The sequence below is a fragment of the Pyrgilauda ruficollis genome, unplaced genomic scaffold, assembly GCF_017590135.1.
Source record: "Pyrgilauda ruficollis isolate IOZ18807 unplaced genomic scaffold, ASM1759013v1 scaffold294, whole genome shotgun sequence".
Lineage (NCBI taxonomy): Eukaryota > Metazoa > Chordata > Aves > Passeriformes > Passeridae > Pyrgilauda > Pyrgilauda ruficollis.
In genome coordinates, this window is record NW_024524311.1 from 367769 (window position 1) to 384028 (window position 16260).

General features: G+C 46.5%; 1 protein-coding gene across 1 annotated transcript in view; it reads left to right on the top strand.

Annotated features, from left to right (window-relative positions):
* The window catches only part of GART (phosphoribosylglycinamide formyltransferase, phosphoribosylglycinamide synthetase, phosphoribosylaminoimidazole synthetase), a 34352-nt gene that overhangs the window by 2392 nt on the left and 15700 nt on the right, over positions 1-16260 (top strand). Inside the window, exons 4-13 of the mRNA XM_041472613.1 lie at positions 2657-2805; positions 8482-8577; positions 9144-9318; positions 9939-10050; positions 11211-11279; positions 11865-11990; positions 12522-12609; positions 12985-13070; positions 13623-13791; positions 14314-14545. Of these exons, the coding sequence (XP_041328547.1) occupies positions 2661-2805; positions 8482-8577; positions 9144-9318; positions 9939-10050; positions 11211-11279; positions 11865-11990; positions 12522-12609; positions 12985-13070; positions 13623-13791; positions 14314-14545 (1298 nt within the window). The 5' untranslated portion in view covers positions 2657-2660. The remainder of the gene's footprint in view (positions 1-2656; positions 2806-8481; positions 8578-9143; positions 9319-9938; positions 10051-11210; positions 11280-11864; positions 11991-12521; positions 12610-12984; positions 13071-13622; positions 13792-14313; positions 14546-16260) is intronic.

Consider the following 16260-nt stretch of genomic DNA (forward strand, 5'->3'; position numbering starts at 1 on the left):
GGTTTATAATTAAAACATGTCTGTAACTTTGTAATATCTACATTTGGCCTAACACTGGATTAGAAAACTGTTGGTCTCCCCCATCATGGAACTACCAGTAAATATTAGCTCTGGCGTGTTTAGTTGATAGCAAACAACTCAGTGTTAATTTTCTGGATTTTATCCTTGTACCCACATTTATTTTGATTTTATTTTTTCTGTCGGGATGTTTTGCCTAATGCAGATTTTTTGCCTCATCAGGGCAGCTTCAGTCAAGTCAAACTGTGGCAGCTGATGTGAGGGCAAGGCACATCCCTGCCTTACTGAAAATCTGCTTTGGATCATTTTTGCTTTTCCCTTAGAAATCTCCTGGATTTTGTTTTGTTTTTTTCCCCTTTTCCAAGATATATTTTCTGTTGTCATCCTCTCTTGCCCTCCTGCACAGGGGGCTCTGAGCTCACTGGGGCACTGGCCACATGCGGGTCAGTGACCGGTGGGGCAAAGAGAGTGACCCTGCTTGTGTTGTGTGTGCTGGGATTACATCAGGGGCACTCGTGGCTCCTTTTGTCCTGAACTCTTCTCTGGGCTCTGTTCCTCTCCCCAGCAGTGGGAGAATGGGAGCTGATCCCTACAGCCAGGCTGGGAGAGCTGGGGGGGCTCACCTGGAGAGGAGAAGCTCCAGGGAGAGCTCAGAGCCCCTGGCAGGGCCTGAAGGGGCTCCAGGAGAGCTGCAGAGGGACTGGGGACAAGGGATGGAGGGACAGGAGCCAGGGAATGGCTGCCAGTGCCAGAGGGCAGGGCTGGATGGGATCTGGGCAATGAGGAATTGTTCCCTGGCAGGGTGGGCAGGGGCTGGGATGGAATTCCCAGAGCAGCTGGGGCTGCCCCTGGATCCCTGGCAGTGCCCAAGGCCAGGCTGGACACTGGGGCTGGAGCAGCCTGGCACAGTGGAAGGGGGAGCCATGGCATGGTTACTGAAGAAAAAAAAATTTTTTTGCAATTTAGTGACTACTAGAAAATGGGCTAGGATTATATGATGTGCAGTTTAAAAGACCAAAAGATGCCAAAACGAAGCTCACAGATGCTGCAAAGGCAGGACAAAAAGTCAAGGGGGAAGACACAACTTGCAGGGGAAGACATGAGAGCCATGGCATGGTTGCTGAAGAAAAAAAAAAATTTGCAAATTTAGTGACTACAAGAAAATAGGCCAGGATTACATGAGGTTCAGTGCAAAAGACCAAAAGATGCCAAAACTAAGCTCACAGATGCTGCAAAAGCAGAGGAAAAAGTTGAGGAGGAAGACACAACTTGGAGGGGAAGATATGAGAGCCATGGGGCACGGATACTGGGAAAAAAAAAATCTTCACCAAGCTCAAACCCATCAAAAGGCACGGGATGCTGTCAAGTGCGGGGACTTGGTCCAAAGATTGCCCAATTGATTCCCATTGAAATCACAAGATTTCGTTTCCCTTCCCAAAAGGAAATGAAATTTCCTTTCGGGAAGGGAAACGAAATCTTGCGACCCTGAAAAGAAAGGCTTACAAACGCTCCGGAAAGGAGATCATGGAAGGTGTCGCTGTCCATGGTAGGCAGTTTGGAATGGGAGGAGCTTTAAGGTCCCTCCCAACCCAAACCAAACTATTATTTTAGCTCCAAATAAGGACATACATAATTAGTTTATAAATTATGTCCTTCCTTTGCCTCCTTGTTTACTGTTTTCTGAATTCTAGCGGATTTTGTCGGTGAACTCTTCCATCAGTCAATATGTGGAGAGTACACACAGCAGTGGATCTCAGGGAGCAGAGGCTTCCAGAGCTGCTCAGAGGACACGCTGTACTTTTGCTGTGAGCTCCACGTGCGTGAGCTGGGTGTGCACACCCAGGTGATGACGTGGTCACCCATGCTCCCGCTGCCACTGGCCAGCAGAATGCCCATGTGTTTTTCCAAACCTCACTGGAATGGGAGAGTGCAGTGGATACCCCACTCTACCTTGTCTGAGTGAGCTCCTTTATTAATTCCACCTGTTGCTGGCCTCATGGTTGTCCTCTCCAAGGAAAGCCAGAGCTGGAAGTTACTTTCTTGTCTCCTTGCTTGGAGCCTTTCCTTTCCATGAGGTGTTCAGAGCTTTTCAGTCATTGCCTCTAAAATCTCTTGAACAGCCCCATCCAGCTCCAAACACTCTGTGTTCATTCCATGGGTGCATCAGAAGGGCTTTAACCTTTGCAGGTTTGGATTCTCCAAGGAACTGTTGCTCAGAGGGGCTGTGGACTCCCCATCCCTGTCCCAGGCCAGGTTGGACACCGGGGCTTGGAGCAGCCTGGGACAGTGGAAGGTGTCCCTGTCCATGGTAGGCAGGGTGGCACTGGTTGGGCTTTAAGGTCCGTTCCAACCCAAACCCTTCTGGGAGTCTGTGATTCTCTAGCCTGCAAATCCCAGCCTGGTCACTCAGCAGGGTTTTTTCCTCTATCCCAGATTTCTGTATAAGTGGGAGCAGTTTCCAATCAGACCCAGGATGGTTTTCCTGATGGATTCCTGCCGTGCTCTGGGTCAGCTCAGCCTTGGAGGTTTAGCATGTATCTGATGAAGTTCTCCAGCATTTCGTGGTCCCTGAAGCTCTTGCTTTCCCCACCTTCCCCAGCTAATTCCAGCTGTTTTCCTCTGTCCTGGTTGCCTGCAGGGCCATGGCTGAGCGGGTGCTGGTCGTCGGCAGCGGGGGCAGGGAGCACGCCCTGGCCTGGAAGCTGGCACAGTCCCCCCATGTCAAACACGTGTTTGTGGCTCCGGGAAACGCAGGCACGGCTGGCAACGGGAAAATCTCCAATTCAGGTAAAACCAAAAAAATACCTATTTTAAATTTGATCGTTCAGCCAGGATGTTGCTGAGCTGAAAACACAGCTGGTAGTGTGAAAGGATGATGATGATAATGAAACAATGATGATGATGATTGTGGTGGTTTTAGTTTGAAACTGGGTGGAAATATTAATTTTTCTGTAGTGGTTTTGGTTTGCTAATTTAAGATTTTTTTAATGGTAAGATTTATTGGTTAATGTATATAACAACAATCCCATAAAAAATTAAAAAAAAAATCCTATACGCACCCCCAAAAATCTCTATTCTCAAAAATAGAAATGATTTTTAAAATAAATAATAAAAACTTTTCCCTTTAACCAACTCATCTTTAAAACAATACCCTATAAATCAACATAACCCATAAACAAGCTGATGATGGATGATGGTAATGGATTACCATTTTTTAAGGTTTTGGGCATGTGAAATAGATTTTAGATGCAGTTAATAAGAGAAAAAAATATTTTAACAAAGCCTTGTGTAAGTTGTAGGATTAATTTATAAGATCTCAGCTGTGAAGTCTCATTCTTTAGGTTTGGGTTTGGAGGATTCAGCCAGAGCTGTTCCTCTGGGAATCCAGCTCAGGACAGTTGCTGTGGTTGCCACCTAAACTCCCTCTTGTGCTCTCAGAAATGTGTTGAAACCCCATGATCCCCACAGCCTGTGACAGGAACACTCTGTCATTGTGAACATAAATTCATTCCTTTGTCTTAGTGACCTTAAGAAATCAAGGTCATCTTCAAATATTTCTCTGTGTACTGCCTGCTTGGTTGGAGCTCTGACTGGCTGTAATTGAGACTTTTCACAGTTATTAATTTTGAGAAATCAAGCTTCAGATGTTGCAAATTGAGCATCCAGAATTTGGAGCTGCATTTCAAAAAAGCTTTGTCTGAGGAGCTGACACCCAGGGAATCAGTCCAGACCACAGAGATTCCTGTGTCCTTTACCCAGCAGATCCTGATTTAGAGGCTTAACCTGCCTAAAACTTCAGTTTTCCCTTCAGAACATGTGATAAGATGTGGAGTTCAGGATAACACAGGATGCATATGAATGGGGATCAGACACATCCATTTCTGCACTTGTGTTGCTGTGGGAGTAGCTTTGTGTGTTGTTGTCTCATGGAAACGTGAGTGCTGCCAGGTTCTTGTACAGCAGGTAATTGTTGAATAGAATTCCCTTGGAATGCTTAATTACAGGCTTTTGAAACAACTTTGTCCTGAATTTCTTTGTCCAGTCTCAGCTTCATGAGTGAGCTCCTCACTCTTTTTTTTGCTCTGTTTGGCCTCTGAGGAGAGGCCTGGAAAGAAGAGCTTGACAAGATCAGAAAGTCAAAAAATCCCCTTTACCCTTGTGCTGAATGGGGTCAGTGCCAGGCTGCAGGGCCTGTGGAATGGGAATGCCAGCATTTTTTTTTAAGCTGTGCTTTTTAAACCCCCTCCTGTTTTTTTCTCTCTTTCATCCCATAGGAAACGTGAGTGCTGCCAGGTTCTTGTACAGCAGGTAATTGTTGAATAGAATTCCCTTGGAATGCTTAATTACAGGCTTTTGAAACAACTTTGTCCTGAATTTCTTTGTCCAGTCTCAGCTTCATGAGTGAGCTCCTCACTCTTTTTTTTGCTCTGTTTGGCCTCTGAGGAGAGGCCTGGAAAGAAGAGCTTGACAAGATCAGAAAGTCAAAAAATCCCCTTTACCCTTGTGCTGAATGGGGTCAGTGCCAGGCTGCAGGGCCTGTGGAATGGGAATGCCAGCATTTTTTTTTAAGCTGTGCTTTTTAAACCCCCTCCTGTTTTTTTCTCTCTTTCATCCCATAAAAAACATTGCACCAGTAGTGGGAAATGCTTGATCTCGAGCCAGGTCTATGAAATTTCCATGTGGAATAAATTGTTTTGTTCTGCACATGGGCTCACCTGTGCTTTGGGAGAGAAATCTTCACCACCTCAGGAAGAGCCTAGAATTTATGTTGGTTTTTAAGGAAAGAATTTCTCTCACCTGTTCAGGAATTCCAGTGCTGTCACTGGGACCTTGATTTGACTCAGGGTGGAAAATGGGGACCAGCCTTAGAGAAGCACATGAACCCTGTTATGTTGTGTGGGCAACAGTACATGGGATATCTGGGAATATCTGGGAAACTCCTTCCCTGGTTTCTGGTGCTTTTTTTGTATAATCAAGATTTTGCTCTGAAAGTTCATCCTCCCTTCGTGGGTCATGGAATTGCCTTTAATTAGGATTGCAGCTCTGGGTCTTGGGTGATTACTGAAACATAAAAAACGGAGCTGAAAATTACAAATAACCTCAAATCTTTCAAATTTTGTATTCAAGTAAGAAAATTTTTTGTGGTTGATCTGAGCTGGTAGTTGTTTCCAGCAATAAAGTGGGATTTAGGTTTGGTGCCTAAATGCAGGTTTATATTAAATTTAGGTGGATTATCAGGGCAGTTTTGGTGCAGAAGCAGACAATGGCTTGCTGAATGAATAGGTGTGTCTGTGAATGGACTTCACCATCCTGACACCTCCTTCTGTCACATTTTACCTCTCAGTGTAACTTGTGCTCTAAAATTTAAGCTCCATCCTTGAAAGCCTTGGGCCAGGGTCCCCCTGTTTGGTTCCAAAGGAATGTTCAGCTGTTGTTTTAAGCAGTCAAACACAGCTACAGAAATGTCCCCTTTCAGCCAACAACCTGAGAAAAAGGATATTTGGGAGGAAAGTTAAAATCATGGATAAACAACACGACTTGTTCCTTCTTGTTTGTTGTTAGGACATTTCTCCATCGTGTAAATCTTGTGCCACACTCACTGTTCATTTCATGAGATCAGACCTGCAGCAAGAAATCTGGGGTGAATTCCAGGCTCTCTCCTTTCCTGCTTGGAGAGGGACAAGGAGGAATGGCTCCCACTGCCAGAGGGCAGGGATGGATGGGATTTTGGGAATTAGGAATTGTTCCCTGTTGGGGGGAAGTCCCTGGCACAGGTGTGTTTTGCTTTTGGGTGAGCCAGAAGTCAACTGGCATCAGCTGCACAGGGAAGTCAAGTGCCTTTGTTGGTGGAACAAAATAATTGGGCTGTGAGAGAGGTGCCAAGGAGGTGATTTTGGTTTGTGTTCTGTCTGGGTGTTCCCCCACCCCACCTGAATAGGGTAAATCTATAACAAAATGTAGATTCTGTTGTGGAATCAGGAGATTTTACAGGAAGGAATTGTTCCCTGGCAGGGTGGGCAGCCCTGGCACAGGGTGCCCAGAGCAGCTGGGGCTGCCCCTGGATCCCTGGCAGTGCCCAAGGCCAGGCTGGACACTGGGGCTGGAGCAGCCTGGCACAGGGGAAGGTGTCCCTGCCATGGCAGGGTGGCACTGGGTGGGATTTAAGGTCCGGGTAAGCCCAAACAAGTCTGGGGTTCAATGATTCTATGAATTTATTCATCCAGGGTAGGGGGAGCACTGTGGGACTGACCAAAATCCTGTCATCCTCTTCCTCTCTCATCACTCCCCAGAAACTGGCTGGAGGAGTCCATAATCTCCCAATGTATTGCCATGTCCCAAGGGAAAGGACAAGAGCAAATGGCATAAATTACACCAGGGGAGGTCAGACTGGAGATTGGAAACAATTTTTCCCTGCCAGAGTGGTCAGGCCTTGGAATGAGTTGCCCAGGGAGTGGTGGAGTCTCTGTGTCTGGAAGTGTCCTAAAGGTGTCTGGATGTGGCCTTGGGGACAGGGTTTGGGGTGCTGCTGGGTGGGACTGGATGGTCCTGAAGGGCTCCTCCAGCCCTGATGATCCTGGGGCCCTGTGCTCCCCTTGCCAGCGCCGTGCCCAGGTGTGTGCAGTCTCCTCCCTGCACAAGCAGCCAATCCACACTGGGCCCATCTCTTTTCTGGCTCTCTGGATCCGTGCTCCCATCCCTGCAGACCTTGGCTTTATTTATCCATGATGAAAGCAGTGCAATTGCAGGGCCTTTTGCGTAACTCGGGTCATGGGATTGACATTATTGTCTTCGGTGCAGGACGTTTCTTTTGTTTGCACAGTTTGGCATTCCAAGTGTCGTCACATTGAGTGTTTGTTTTTGGAAAGATAATGGCTGTAACAGCCCAAGCCCACGTATCCTCAGCCATAATGACAGCACAGTGTCCTTCTTAATTAAATTCAACATAATGTAAAACAAAAAGTTCTGATTCCCCTTGCTTTCAGAAGGCTCAGATTAGTGCGATTTTTAGGTAGCACTACAGAAAGAAAGAAAAAGAAGAAAAAAAATGAGCTGGAATTCTACCACCAGCCATTTGTTTCATCCCCAACACCCTCCTGGCACCAAGATCATAAAATCACAGAATTGTGGAATGGTTGTGGTGGAAGGGACTTTAAAGCCCATCCAGTGCCACCCTTGCCATGGGCAGGGACACCTTCCACTGTCCCAGGCTGCTCCCAGCTCCATCCACCCTTGTTTTACCTCTGTAAAGCTCCATGGTGATGCAGTTCGTTTGGGGAAGGCCCCTAAGCTGAGTGTTTGCTGGCAGCAGCAGGCAGGAAAGGAGACTCCACACAGCTTCTAGCACAGAGGGTGCTAATTAGATGAGGGTTTATTGGGGTCTCTCCCCTGGGAACAGCATGGGTACTGAGGGAAAAGGGGGAGAGAGGGAGAGCCTAGGGGAGAGAAGGGCCAAGAGACAATCTCGTCTCCCTCGCACAGCTTAAGAGGGAGATTCAAAGTGGGTGCAGAATAAGATTTGGGCCAATGGGATTTCAGATACATGATCCTTCAGGGGAGGAACAGAGCTTGGAATACACCATACATTTTGGAGGGATGAGACAGAGCATACCACTTAACTAAAATGTAACACCGCACCATGGTGACCCTCCTCAGGGAGGAGACTTGCTGGAAAGAAATTCTAATTTTTTTTCCTTTAGAGTTTTTTGTTTTCTTGGATTCTTTGTGATGCTGCTTGTGCTGGCAAATAGGCTGTTCCTAGGGGTCAGACTGCTTTTCTGGCTGGCAGCCCAGGGGATCCCAGAGCCTTTTTTCTCACTCTAAAGAGCAAGGTGGGTTGGCAGGGCTGTGGAGGTGGGGAAGGGCCTGGAGGGGCCCCCGAGGTGCCTCGGTCAGTTCAGCTGGAGCAGCCTGAGGTCAGAGCTCCCCGGGGCTGCAGCTCCTCCCGAGGGGCAGCGCAGGGACAGCTCCGAGCTCTGCTCTGGGACAGGGACAGCACCAGGGAGCGCCTGGGGCTGGGCCAGGCCAGGCCAGGCTGCAGAGCAGGGAAAGGCTCTTCCCCAGAGGCTGCTGGCACTGCCCAGGCTGCCCAGGGAATGGGCACGGCCCCGAGGCTGCCAGAGCTCCAGGAGCCTTTGGCCAGCGCTGCCAGGGATGCCCAGGCTGGGCTTGGGGGGGTCTGGGCAGGGCAGGGGTGGCACTGGGGGGTCCCTGGGGGTCCCTTCAGCTCAGGACATTCCATGATTCTGTGATTTATGACTCTGACAGTGGATGTCCAAGCAGAGCCTTTGCCTGGGGTTTGGGGCTGTGTTTTGGCTGAGTCTCTGTCAGTCTCTGGAGGCCTCACTCCTCCAGGTTCCCTGTGACCTGGCAGCCCAGAAGGGGAGGCTGGTGAGTGCTCTGTGGTAACTCAGTGCTGAGGAGCACCTGTGGATGGGATTTTTCCCTGTTTTGTGTCTCCAACAGCTGTTCCAGTCAGTGACCACGCTGCTGTTGCCCAGTTCTGCAGGGACCAGGACATCAGGCTTGTGGTGGTCGGTCCTGAGGTTCCTCTTGCTGCTGGTAAGAGACACAAGCTGGAAATCACAGCCTTCAGCATTTAGGAAAAAAAGTAAATTTAGTCCTCATCTGTGCATCAGTCAGCAGTGTCTCCAGTCTGAATGGAAACAGATCCTCTGGAGCAGTTTCCCTGAAATCCAGAGTTGTGCCAAGGTGAAAAGGAACTGCTGAAGGGTAGTGTGTGAGCAAGAAAGTCAATTTTGGTTTTCCTATGGAGTTTTCATGTTTTTAAATGATATAATTTGAGTCTTGGTAAAAAAAAAATATTACAAACATGGTAGTAGTTTTTCAGCTTAAACCTTTTGGTATCTTCACCAAAGACTCATGTTGACCTTTTAGCTCAAAGGTGTCATAAACCAAGGGGGGATTGTCATCCCTTCCCAAATCCAGTGCATCCTGAGGGCCTGCAGTGGTGCAGGGTTACTGCTCCTGGTTCCAGTGAGGAAAGCAGGCACTGCAGACACAGATGACTCCTTATTCCTGGCATTCTTGCTCCAAGGAATCAGTGCAACTTGGCTGGCCTGACTCCCATAGATCATCTGGAGATTTATAACATATTTTGTGTTTAGGAATTGTGGATGACTTGACAGCAGCTGGGATCAAGTGTTTTGGCCCCACAGCAAAGGCAGCTCAGCTGGAGTCCAGCAAGAGCTTTACCAAAGCCTTTCTGGATCGCCATGAGATCCCCACTGCCAGATGGAAATCCTTCACTGATCCCAAAGCAGCATGTGCCTTCATCAACAGGTACAGTTCTGGTCATTTTACACACATTCTTACTGACAGCCTGCTGGGTATCCAAACCAATCCAATGATTGCTCAGGTATCCATACCTTTGGGATAGAACATCTGCAAAGGTTTCAAAGGATCACCTACCATGATTCTCTCAAACTGCAGCAAGTCTGAGAAAAATGGTTCCTCCTGCTCTAAGATGGAATGCAAGTTCAGTGTTCAGTTCACAGGAGAATGTAGGACAAGCTGCTATTTTTTTGTCAGTCTGCCTGCTGGGGAAAGGCAGGGAGCAGCCCAGAGCCATCTGTGCTGGCTTCTTATCCCTTTTCTCCAGAAAAAAAACCTGGAGAATTACTCAGCAACTGATGATCTGCTCATCACAGTGCAAGCCAGGTGACTCTAGATGAAATTCCCAAATGGAAATCAGTAATGAACAGTCAGGAAATTCCCTGGTGGGGAAAAGAAGCAGGAACCTTTCTCAGGCACAGCATAACCAGAGGAGCCTGATGTGGTTTGTGTTATTCAGTGAGGTTGCCATGAAAACTGAGAAGCACTTTGATTTTTCAACTCTTGAAATGTTCCAAATGTCCTTGCAAGGACTGTTGGTGTTGAATGTCTGTCCTGTGCCTTGGCAGTGCCACCTTCCCTGCTTTGGTTGTCAAAGCCAGCGGCCTGGCAGCTGGCAAAGGAGTCATCGTGGCTTCGACCAAGGAGGAGGCCTGCAAAGCTGTCACTGAAATCATGCAGGTGAGAAGGAATGTCTCACACCAAATCAGCTCCTCCCCACCTCAGGGCATCACAGATATTCCTTGTTTCATGTAACAGGAACGTGGCTGTAAGACATCAAACCTTTTACCCTTTTATTTGGCCAGCTGTGAAACTCTTGTATTTATGTCTTGCAGTTCCTGTAGGCTAAAATAAAACCATTCTTCATGAAAACCCACCCTTATTTCACTTATTTGTATATGCAATTCCTTTTTTTTTTCACTGTGTGAGACTCTGCAGTCCATCAGGTCCCACAGTGCAGGAGCATGAGCTCCTCAGTGTTGAGGTGGATCTTTCCAAGCACCATTAGGACCAAGCCCAGCACTTCAGTGTGTAGTCAAACTCTGCTGGGATTATTTGAAGTGAAGTTCACACTGAGGGAGGATATTCCACAAATGTATTTGGAGCATCAAGATTTGAAGTGAGGCCAAATGAAGTAATTTTATCTGCCCAGTGAGGAGCACAGAGCTGAGGCTCCCAGGTCAGGCCCTCAGCTGGTGTCAGCAGCACAGCACCCTGAAATTCCATGGAGCTCTGCTGATCCATGGGACACATTCTGTGACACACTTGTGCTTCAGGAGTCAGAGCACGGGTGCTGCAGTCACATTTTGGGGGTCTATGGTCACTGCACACTTCATGTCTGAACAGGGCCCAATGTCTTCTACAAAAAAACCTGAGTTAGAGATTTCTAGAGACCCCCAAAATCACCTTGGCAGTGTGGGCTGGTTGTTCTTAATTTCTTAATTATCCAGAATATGCAGTCACTGTTCAAACATTGCACTGGGGTGTGAGAATCTTGCTCCCTCCCATGTGTTGTATAAAATTGCACTTTTTTATCCAGTGAAAGTGGAGACTTGGCTGTCACTGCTTTTGGGGTGAATTTCAGAAGGCAGAGCATGAGGAATTGCTCATTAATCACAAATACCCTCTGCCATTTGAAAATATTCACTAATAAACCCTGCACTTATTTAAGAACAAAGAGAGAAGAGGAGTAGGGATTTCACCACTGCTGACATCCCTGGGGGGGAGAAATGGACTCATCATCTGCTGCATTTTTGGCTGTATTAAAAATACCTATTTCTTGTTGCATTTTCAGCAGTTTAAAACTGGAACAGAACTAAGGAGATTTTGTTTCACTGTAGGATAAGAGTTTTGGCACAGCTGGGGAAACTGTTGTTGTTGAAGAACTTCTTGAAGGAGAAGAAATCTCTGTAAGTGCATCTCACTGTAACACTTTGGTTCTACCTGTTCTAAATTGTTTGGGATTCACTAAGTGCCTTCACCTACAGAGTGGAGGGTTTTATCAGTTAAATTAAAACCATTCCCTGCTTATAAATAAAATTGTATTGGTTAGAGACACCTGTGTGGCTTATTTTGGATCCTTGCTGGTTTTATAATTAGCACTGTAAAATGGTTTTTGAGTACTGCTGCCATTGGTCCAGCATTACTCAGTTTGAGTGCACATCATCATCCAGTTCCACAAGATGCCAGCAGCCTTGTTATTCTGAAGATACTGAGGATAAAAACAACTGCTATAGAAAAAAATTTATAAATATTTCACAAGTAAATAGCTTTATCAGCAAGGAAAGGAAGTTTTGAAAGGGATGTAATTCCTTCCTTCTGGGGCAGGGGCTGGGAGGGGAAAGGAAAAAGTAATTTCCATCATGCAGTATTTTAATTTTTTTTAAATCTTTTGAATGTTTCAAACTCAAACTTCAACTGCTGATGGTATAATTTTTCTAGGTTTTATTAATTGTAACCATCCCCAGGAGCTGTAACTCTTGTCCTTGTTTCAGTGCCTGTGTTTCAGTGATGGTGTCACCATTGCTCCCATGCCCCCGGCCCAGGACCACAAGAGGCTGATGGATGGAGATGAGGGCCCCAACACAGGAGGGATGGGAGCTTATTGCCCAGCTCCTCAGGTGAGGAAGGGAAAGGGACTGGTGAGGGGATGTTTCACTCCAGCTGTCACTGACAGCCTGTGGGAATGTTTAATTCCAGCACGAGGAGCAGGAGGGAATGGGCTCTGCTGGGTGGAAATTGCTGCCCAGAGCAGACATGGCCAAGTCAAATCCCCAGCTCCACAAACTTCTCTAAAGAGGAGGGTAACTCCACTGAATTACTGGGAATTGCAAAGTAGGAAGTGTTATTTCTGCAACCTTGTGTTTGGTTGGGATTTAAGGGTTAGGAAATGCTGCTCATCAGAACCAAGGGCCTAAACACAAAGTTTTGCTTTGTGCCAAACAAAGCTCATGGTGAATTTTGGCTGTGGCTTAAGGTGGTTTGGGGTTTGTTTGATAGGGAACTTCTGTTGGCAGAAATAGAGAGGAAAACATTCTTAGCTTTCCATTGGAGTGAGCAAGGGAGCATCCAAGAATTCTGTTTGGCTCTTAAAAACACAAAACCAAGCCCTGCCTTTTTACAAACACTGGTTTCCAATCCTTTCTTATCAGATTTCTAAAGATTTGCTGCAGAAGATCAGAGAGACTGTTCTTCAGAAGACTGTTGATGGCATGAGGAAAGAAGGAGTGCCCTATTTGGGTATGTACAAAACCTTGGGATTTTTAATCATAAGGAGAATAACCTTTTCTTTTGCTTTTTCCTCTTTGTAGCCTGACTCACACTGGAGGTTAAGGGAAACAGCTTTGATTTATTAGGAACTGGGTTTGGTACCAGTGCCTTGATTCAGAGTCCATGGAAATCAACAGAGGTCATGAACACAGGATAATTCCTCAAGTGAGGAGGAGCAGAAAGGAAAATGTTCCAAAATAAGCTGTAAATTTATGACAATTATTTCTGCCTGATGTATTTTTACCATTTCTCAAAGTCACAGGTGGCAGCCTTTTAAATCCTGTTATCAACAGATTCAAACAAATGAGTTCCTGAGAGATCTTTATGTATCATTTTTTGTTCCAGGTGTGCTTTATGCTGGATTAATGCTCACCAAAGATGGGCCTAAAGTTCTGGAATTTAACTGCAGATTTGGTGACCCAGAGTGTCAGGTGAGTTATTTTGTACAATTTGGCATTATGGGAGGAGTAAAATCTGTGACCTTCTACCACTACTGTTAACCAGATTTGGGGTGAATAATCAGAATTTTAAATCACCAAGATTTAAAACATTTGGGTTGTTTGTTCAAGGCAGAAGGTCTGTTAGGAAATTGTTCCATTCCAGAGAGGATTTCAGTAGGCTGGACTCAAATCTGGGCTTTGCAAAGGTCAGCTTGAGAAGAGCTCAGCACTTCCTTATCTTTTCTGGAATGGATTCTGGATTTTTCCTTGCTCTTAAACAAAACTCCTAATTTCTGTTCTTCAGAACAAATTAGGTTCTTTGTCCTCACCCTTTCCTTTCCAAATGTAGCAATTCTTTTACCCACAGAAATTCTCTGCAAGGACAAGTATTTTTAAGGGCTCTCAGGTTATCCACTGCATGTCTGATGTGTGAAAGTACAACATGTGGGCATATTTAATGCTGCTTTTACAGCTGCATTGGTGTATTTCCAAGGCCAGGGAAGACAATGACCTTGTTTGATTTGCTGCTGTGTGTTCCTGCAGGTGATTCTGCCCCTGCTGAGGAGTGACCTGTACGAGGTTATGCAGGCAGTGATCAACAGGAGGCTGGCCAGCTCCATGCCAGCCTGGAAAGAGGACAGTGCAGCTGTGACTGTGGTCATGGCTAGTCAAGGCTATCCAGGGACTTATCCCAAGGGCTTGGAAATAACAGGTAAATAGAGCAGGAGGAGCTGCAGGAGGCTCATTCCCCCCCTGGCCTCTCCCTGTTGTCTCCTGCTGCATGAAGGTGAATCACTGGAACTGAGATTCATAGAAACCCTGGTTCTGGGTCAGCAAGAGCAGCTGAATTTTCACACATCTCAGTTTATTTTGGTGTATTTTCAGCTCTCCACGCTGTTGTTATTTGATATTGGCACAGCATTGATATTTAATACCTGCTGCAGTCAGGTGGTTCTGATCAGGGTTCTTGGGTCACGTTGATGCTGGTGTTTATGTCACTGAGGCATAAAACCCCAGCTGGAATCAGATGCTGTGTGCCAGCTAAACACCTCTTCCCACACCCCTGAGCACACAGGTAGGCTTGTCTCTCCTCCAGAGGTAATTTCACAGATTTATTCCCATTTCCCAGCAGGCTCACCCTGACTTTGCCTGTGGCTCTCAGACACCAAGTGCTCGATCTCTCTTCACTGAGAACATTCTAACCAACAGCTGATGTTTTTCACAACACCCACAGGGCTTGCTAAGGCCAAGCAGCTGGGCCTGGAGGTGTTCCACGCCGGCACAGCCCTGAAGGATGGCAGGGTGCTGACCAGCGGGGGCAGAGTGCTCACAGTCACGGCCATCAAGGAGGACCTGCCCACGGCGCTGCGGCAGGCCAACCTGGGGGTGGCTGCCATCCACTTCCAGGGGGCCATCTACAGGAGGGACATTGGCTACCGGGCCATAGCCTTCCTCAGGCAATCCAGGTAGATATTCCAGATCCCTGAAATGGCAGTAACGGGGCTGAAAAGGAGCTAAGCACATCCCTGGTTGATGTTAATAACTGCTGTTGATGTTCTGTGTAACTCTTGACAAGTTTTAACCCCATCCTTGTTCTCAGCCTCAATAAGACCAGCCAAGGCAGGAATATTTAAAATGCCTGATGTTCTTACTCTCCTAAATCTGAGTTAAACTACACTGACAAGCACACAGGAATGATCTGTGTTGCTGCAGTTCTTAGACCTGGTTTAGGGAAGGTCAACTTCTGCTTCTTGGACTTTGGATCACAGATTTCATCTGGGTTTGTTTTGGATCACAGCTTTTGCTCTGGGTTTGTCTTGTCCAGAAGTCTGATATTTAATATCATGAAATGAAAAATCATTTAATATCATGAAATGTGGTCCCAGACCCAGCCTGTCAGAGCTCCAGGAGTGGTTGGACAGCACTCCTAGGGGTACCCAGGGTGGGATTTTTGGGGTCTGTACAGGGCCAGGGCTTGGACTGCATGATTCCTGTGTGTTCCTTCCAGCTCAGGAGATTCTGTGATTTTATATATTAACAAAATTCAAGCTGGCTTATTTTTTAGCTTTTAGAAATGGTTAAAATTACCTTGAACTCCCCACCTTGTTGGGATTTACATTTTACTGGCATAGCTGCCTAACACCAGGGTAGGATTCATCCCTTCTTTCCATTCTCATTCCTTTAATTGGCACAGTATTTACTGTAAGACTCTGGAGATCATATGGGTGTGGGTTTTGGTTTTGGGGTTTTTTTTATAGCAGGGAGTCCTATTGCCTCTTTTAACATTCCTGAAAGCTTTTTGTAGTTTTTAAACTCATTTTTACCTAATAAGAAACTGCTCTGCTCCAATGAGCTCCCAACATATCTTTTCCCAAGGGGTTGTTTTGTAGGCTGGGAAGTACATCAGTGACAGTTCTCTTGCTGCTGGCAGTGTATCCTGATTAGTATTTTGTAAAATTATCATCAATAAACTTCCTAAAATAACAAGGGTGTTGGTATTTAGTCTTCTTTCTCTCTCAAGTGCTCTGCATCTGTTGACAAATTGATGTGAAAAGGTGGAATTGGGATTTGTAGCAGAAAAATAAACCAGGTCAGTGAGGCAAGAGCAGGCTCTTGGAGCAGAGTTCCTGGGCCACAGCCAGCAGGGCTCCTGCCTGGAATGCCAGCCTGGAGGCTCCTGGGGGCTGCCTGCAGGCTCTGCCTGGGGCACTGGAGCTGCTCCACCTTCTGCTCCTGCTTCAGGGATGCTTCAGTCCAGACCCCCAGCCTGGGCTGGGTTGGGAAGGACCTTAAAGCTCATCCTGTTCCTGCCATGGCAGGGACACCTTCCACTTCCCAAGCCCCAAAGTTCCCTTGGGACTCAGTGAGGGAGGGGGGATGGCTCTGGAAGTCAGGACTCACCTCCTCTTGGCAGCCTGGCAGGATTCAGTCCTGAGGCATTTCACCTTAGGAAAACAGCCAGAATGCTTAATGAAAAAGATTCCAGAAAATTTAAAGAATTAAAGATTCATTTAAAGGATCAAAGTAGATAGCAAAAAAAAATTTAACAAATTTGAAATACTCCTAAAACCACGGTGCAAATCTGGTGGACATTTATCTTATTCAGACTGAAAGGGGCTGGCTTTGTATTCCAGAAAATTTAAGGAATTAAAGATTAATTTAAAGGATCAAAGCAGATAGC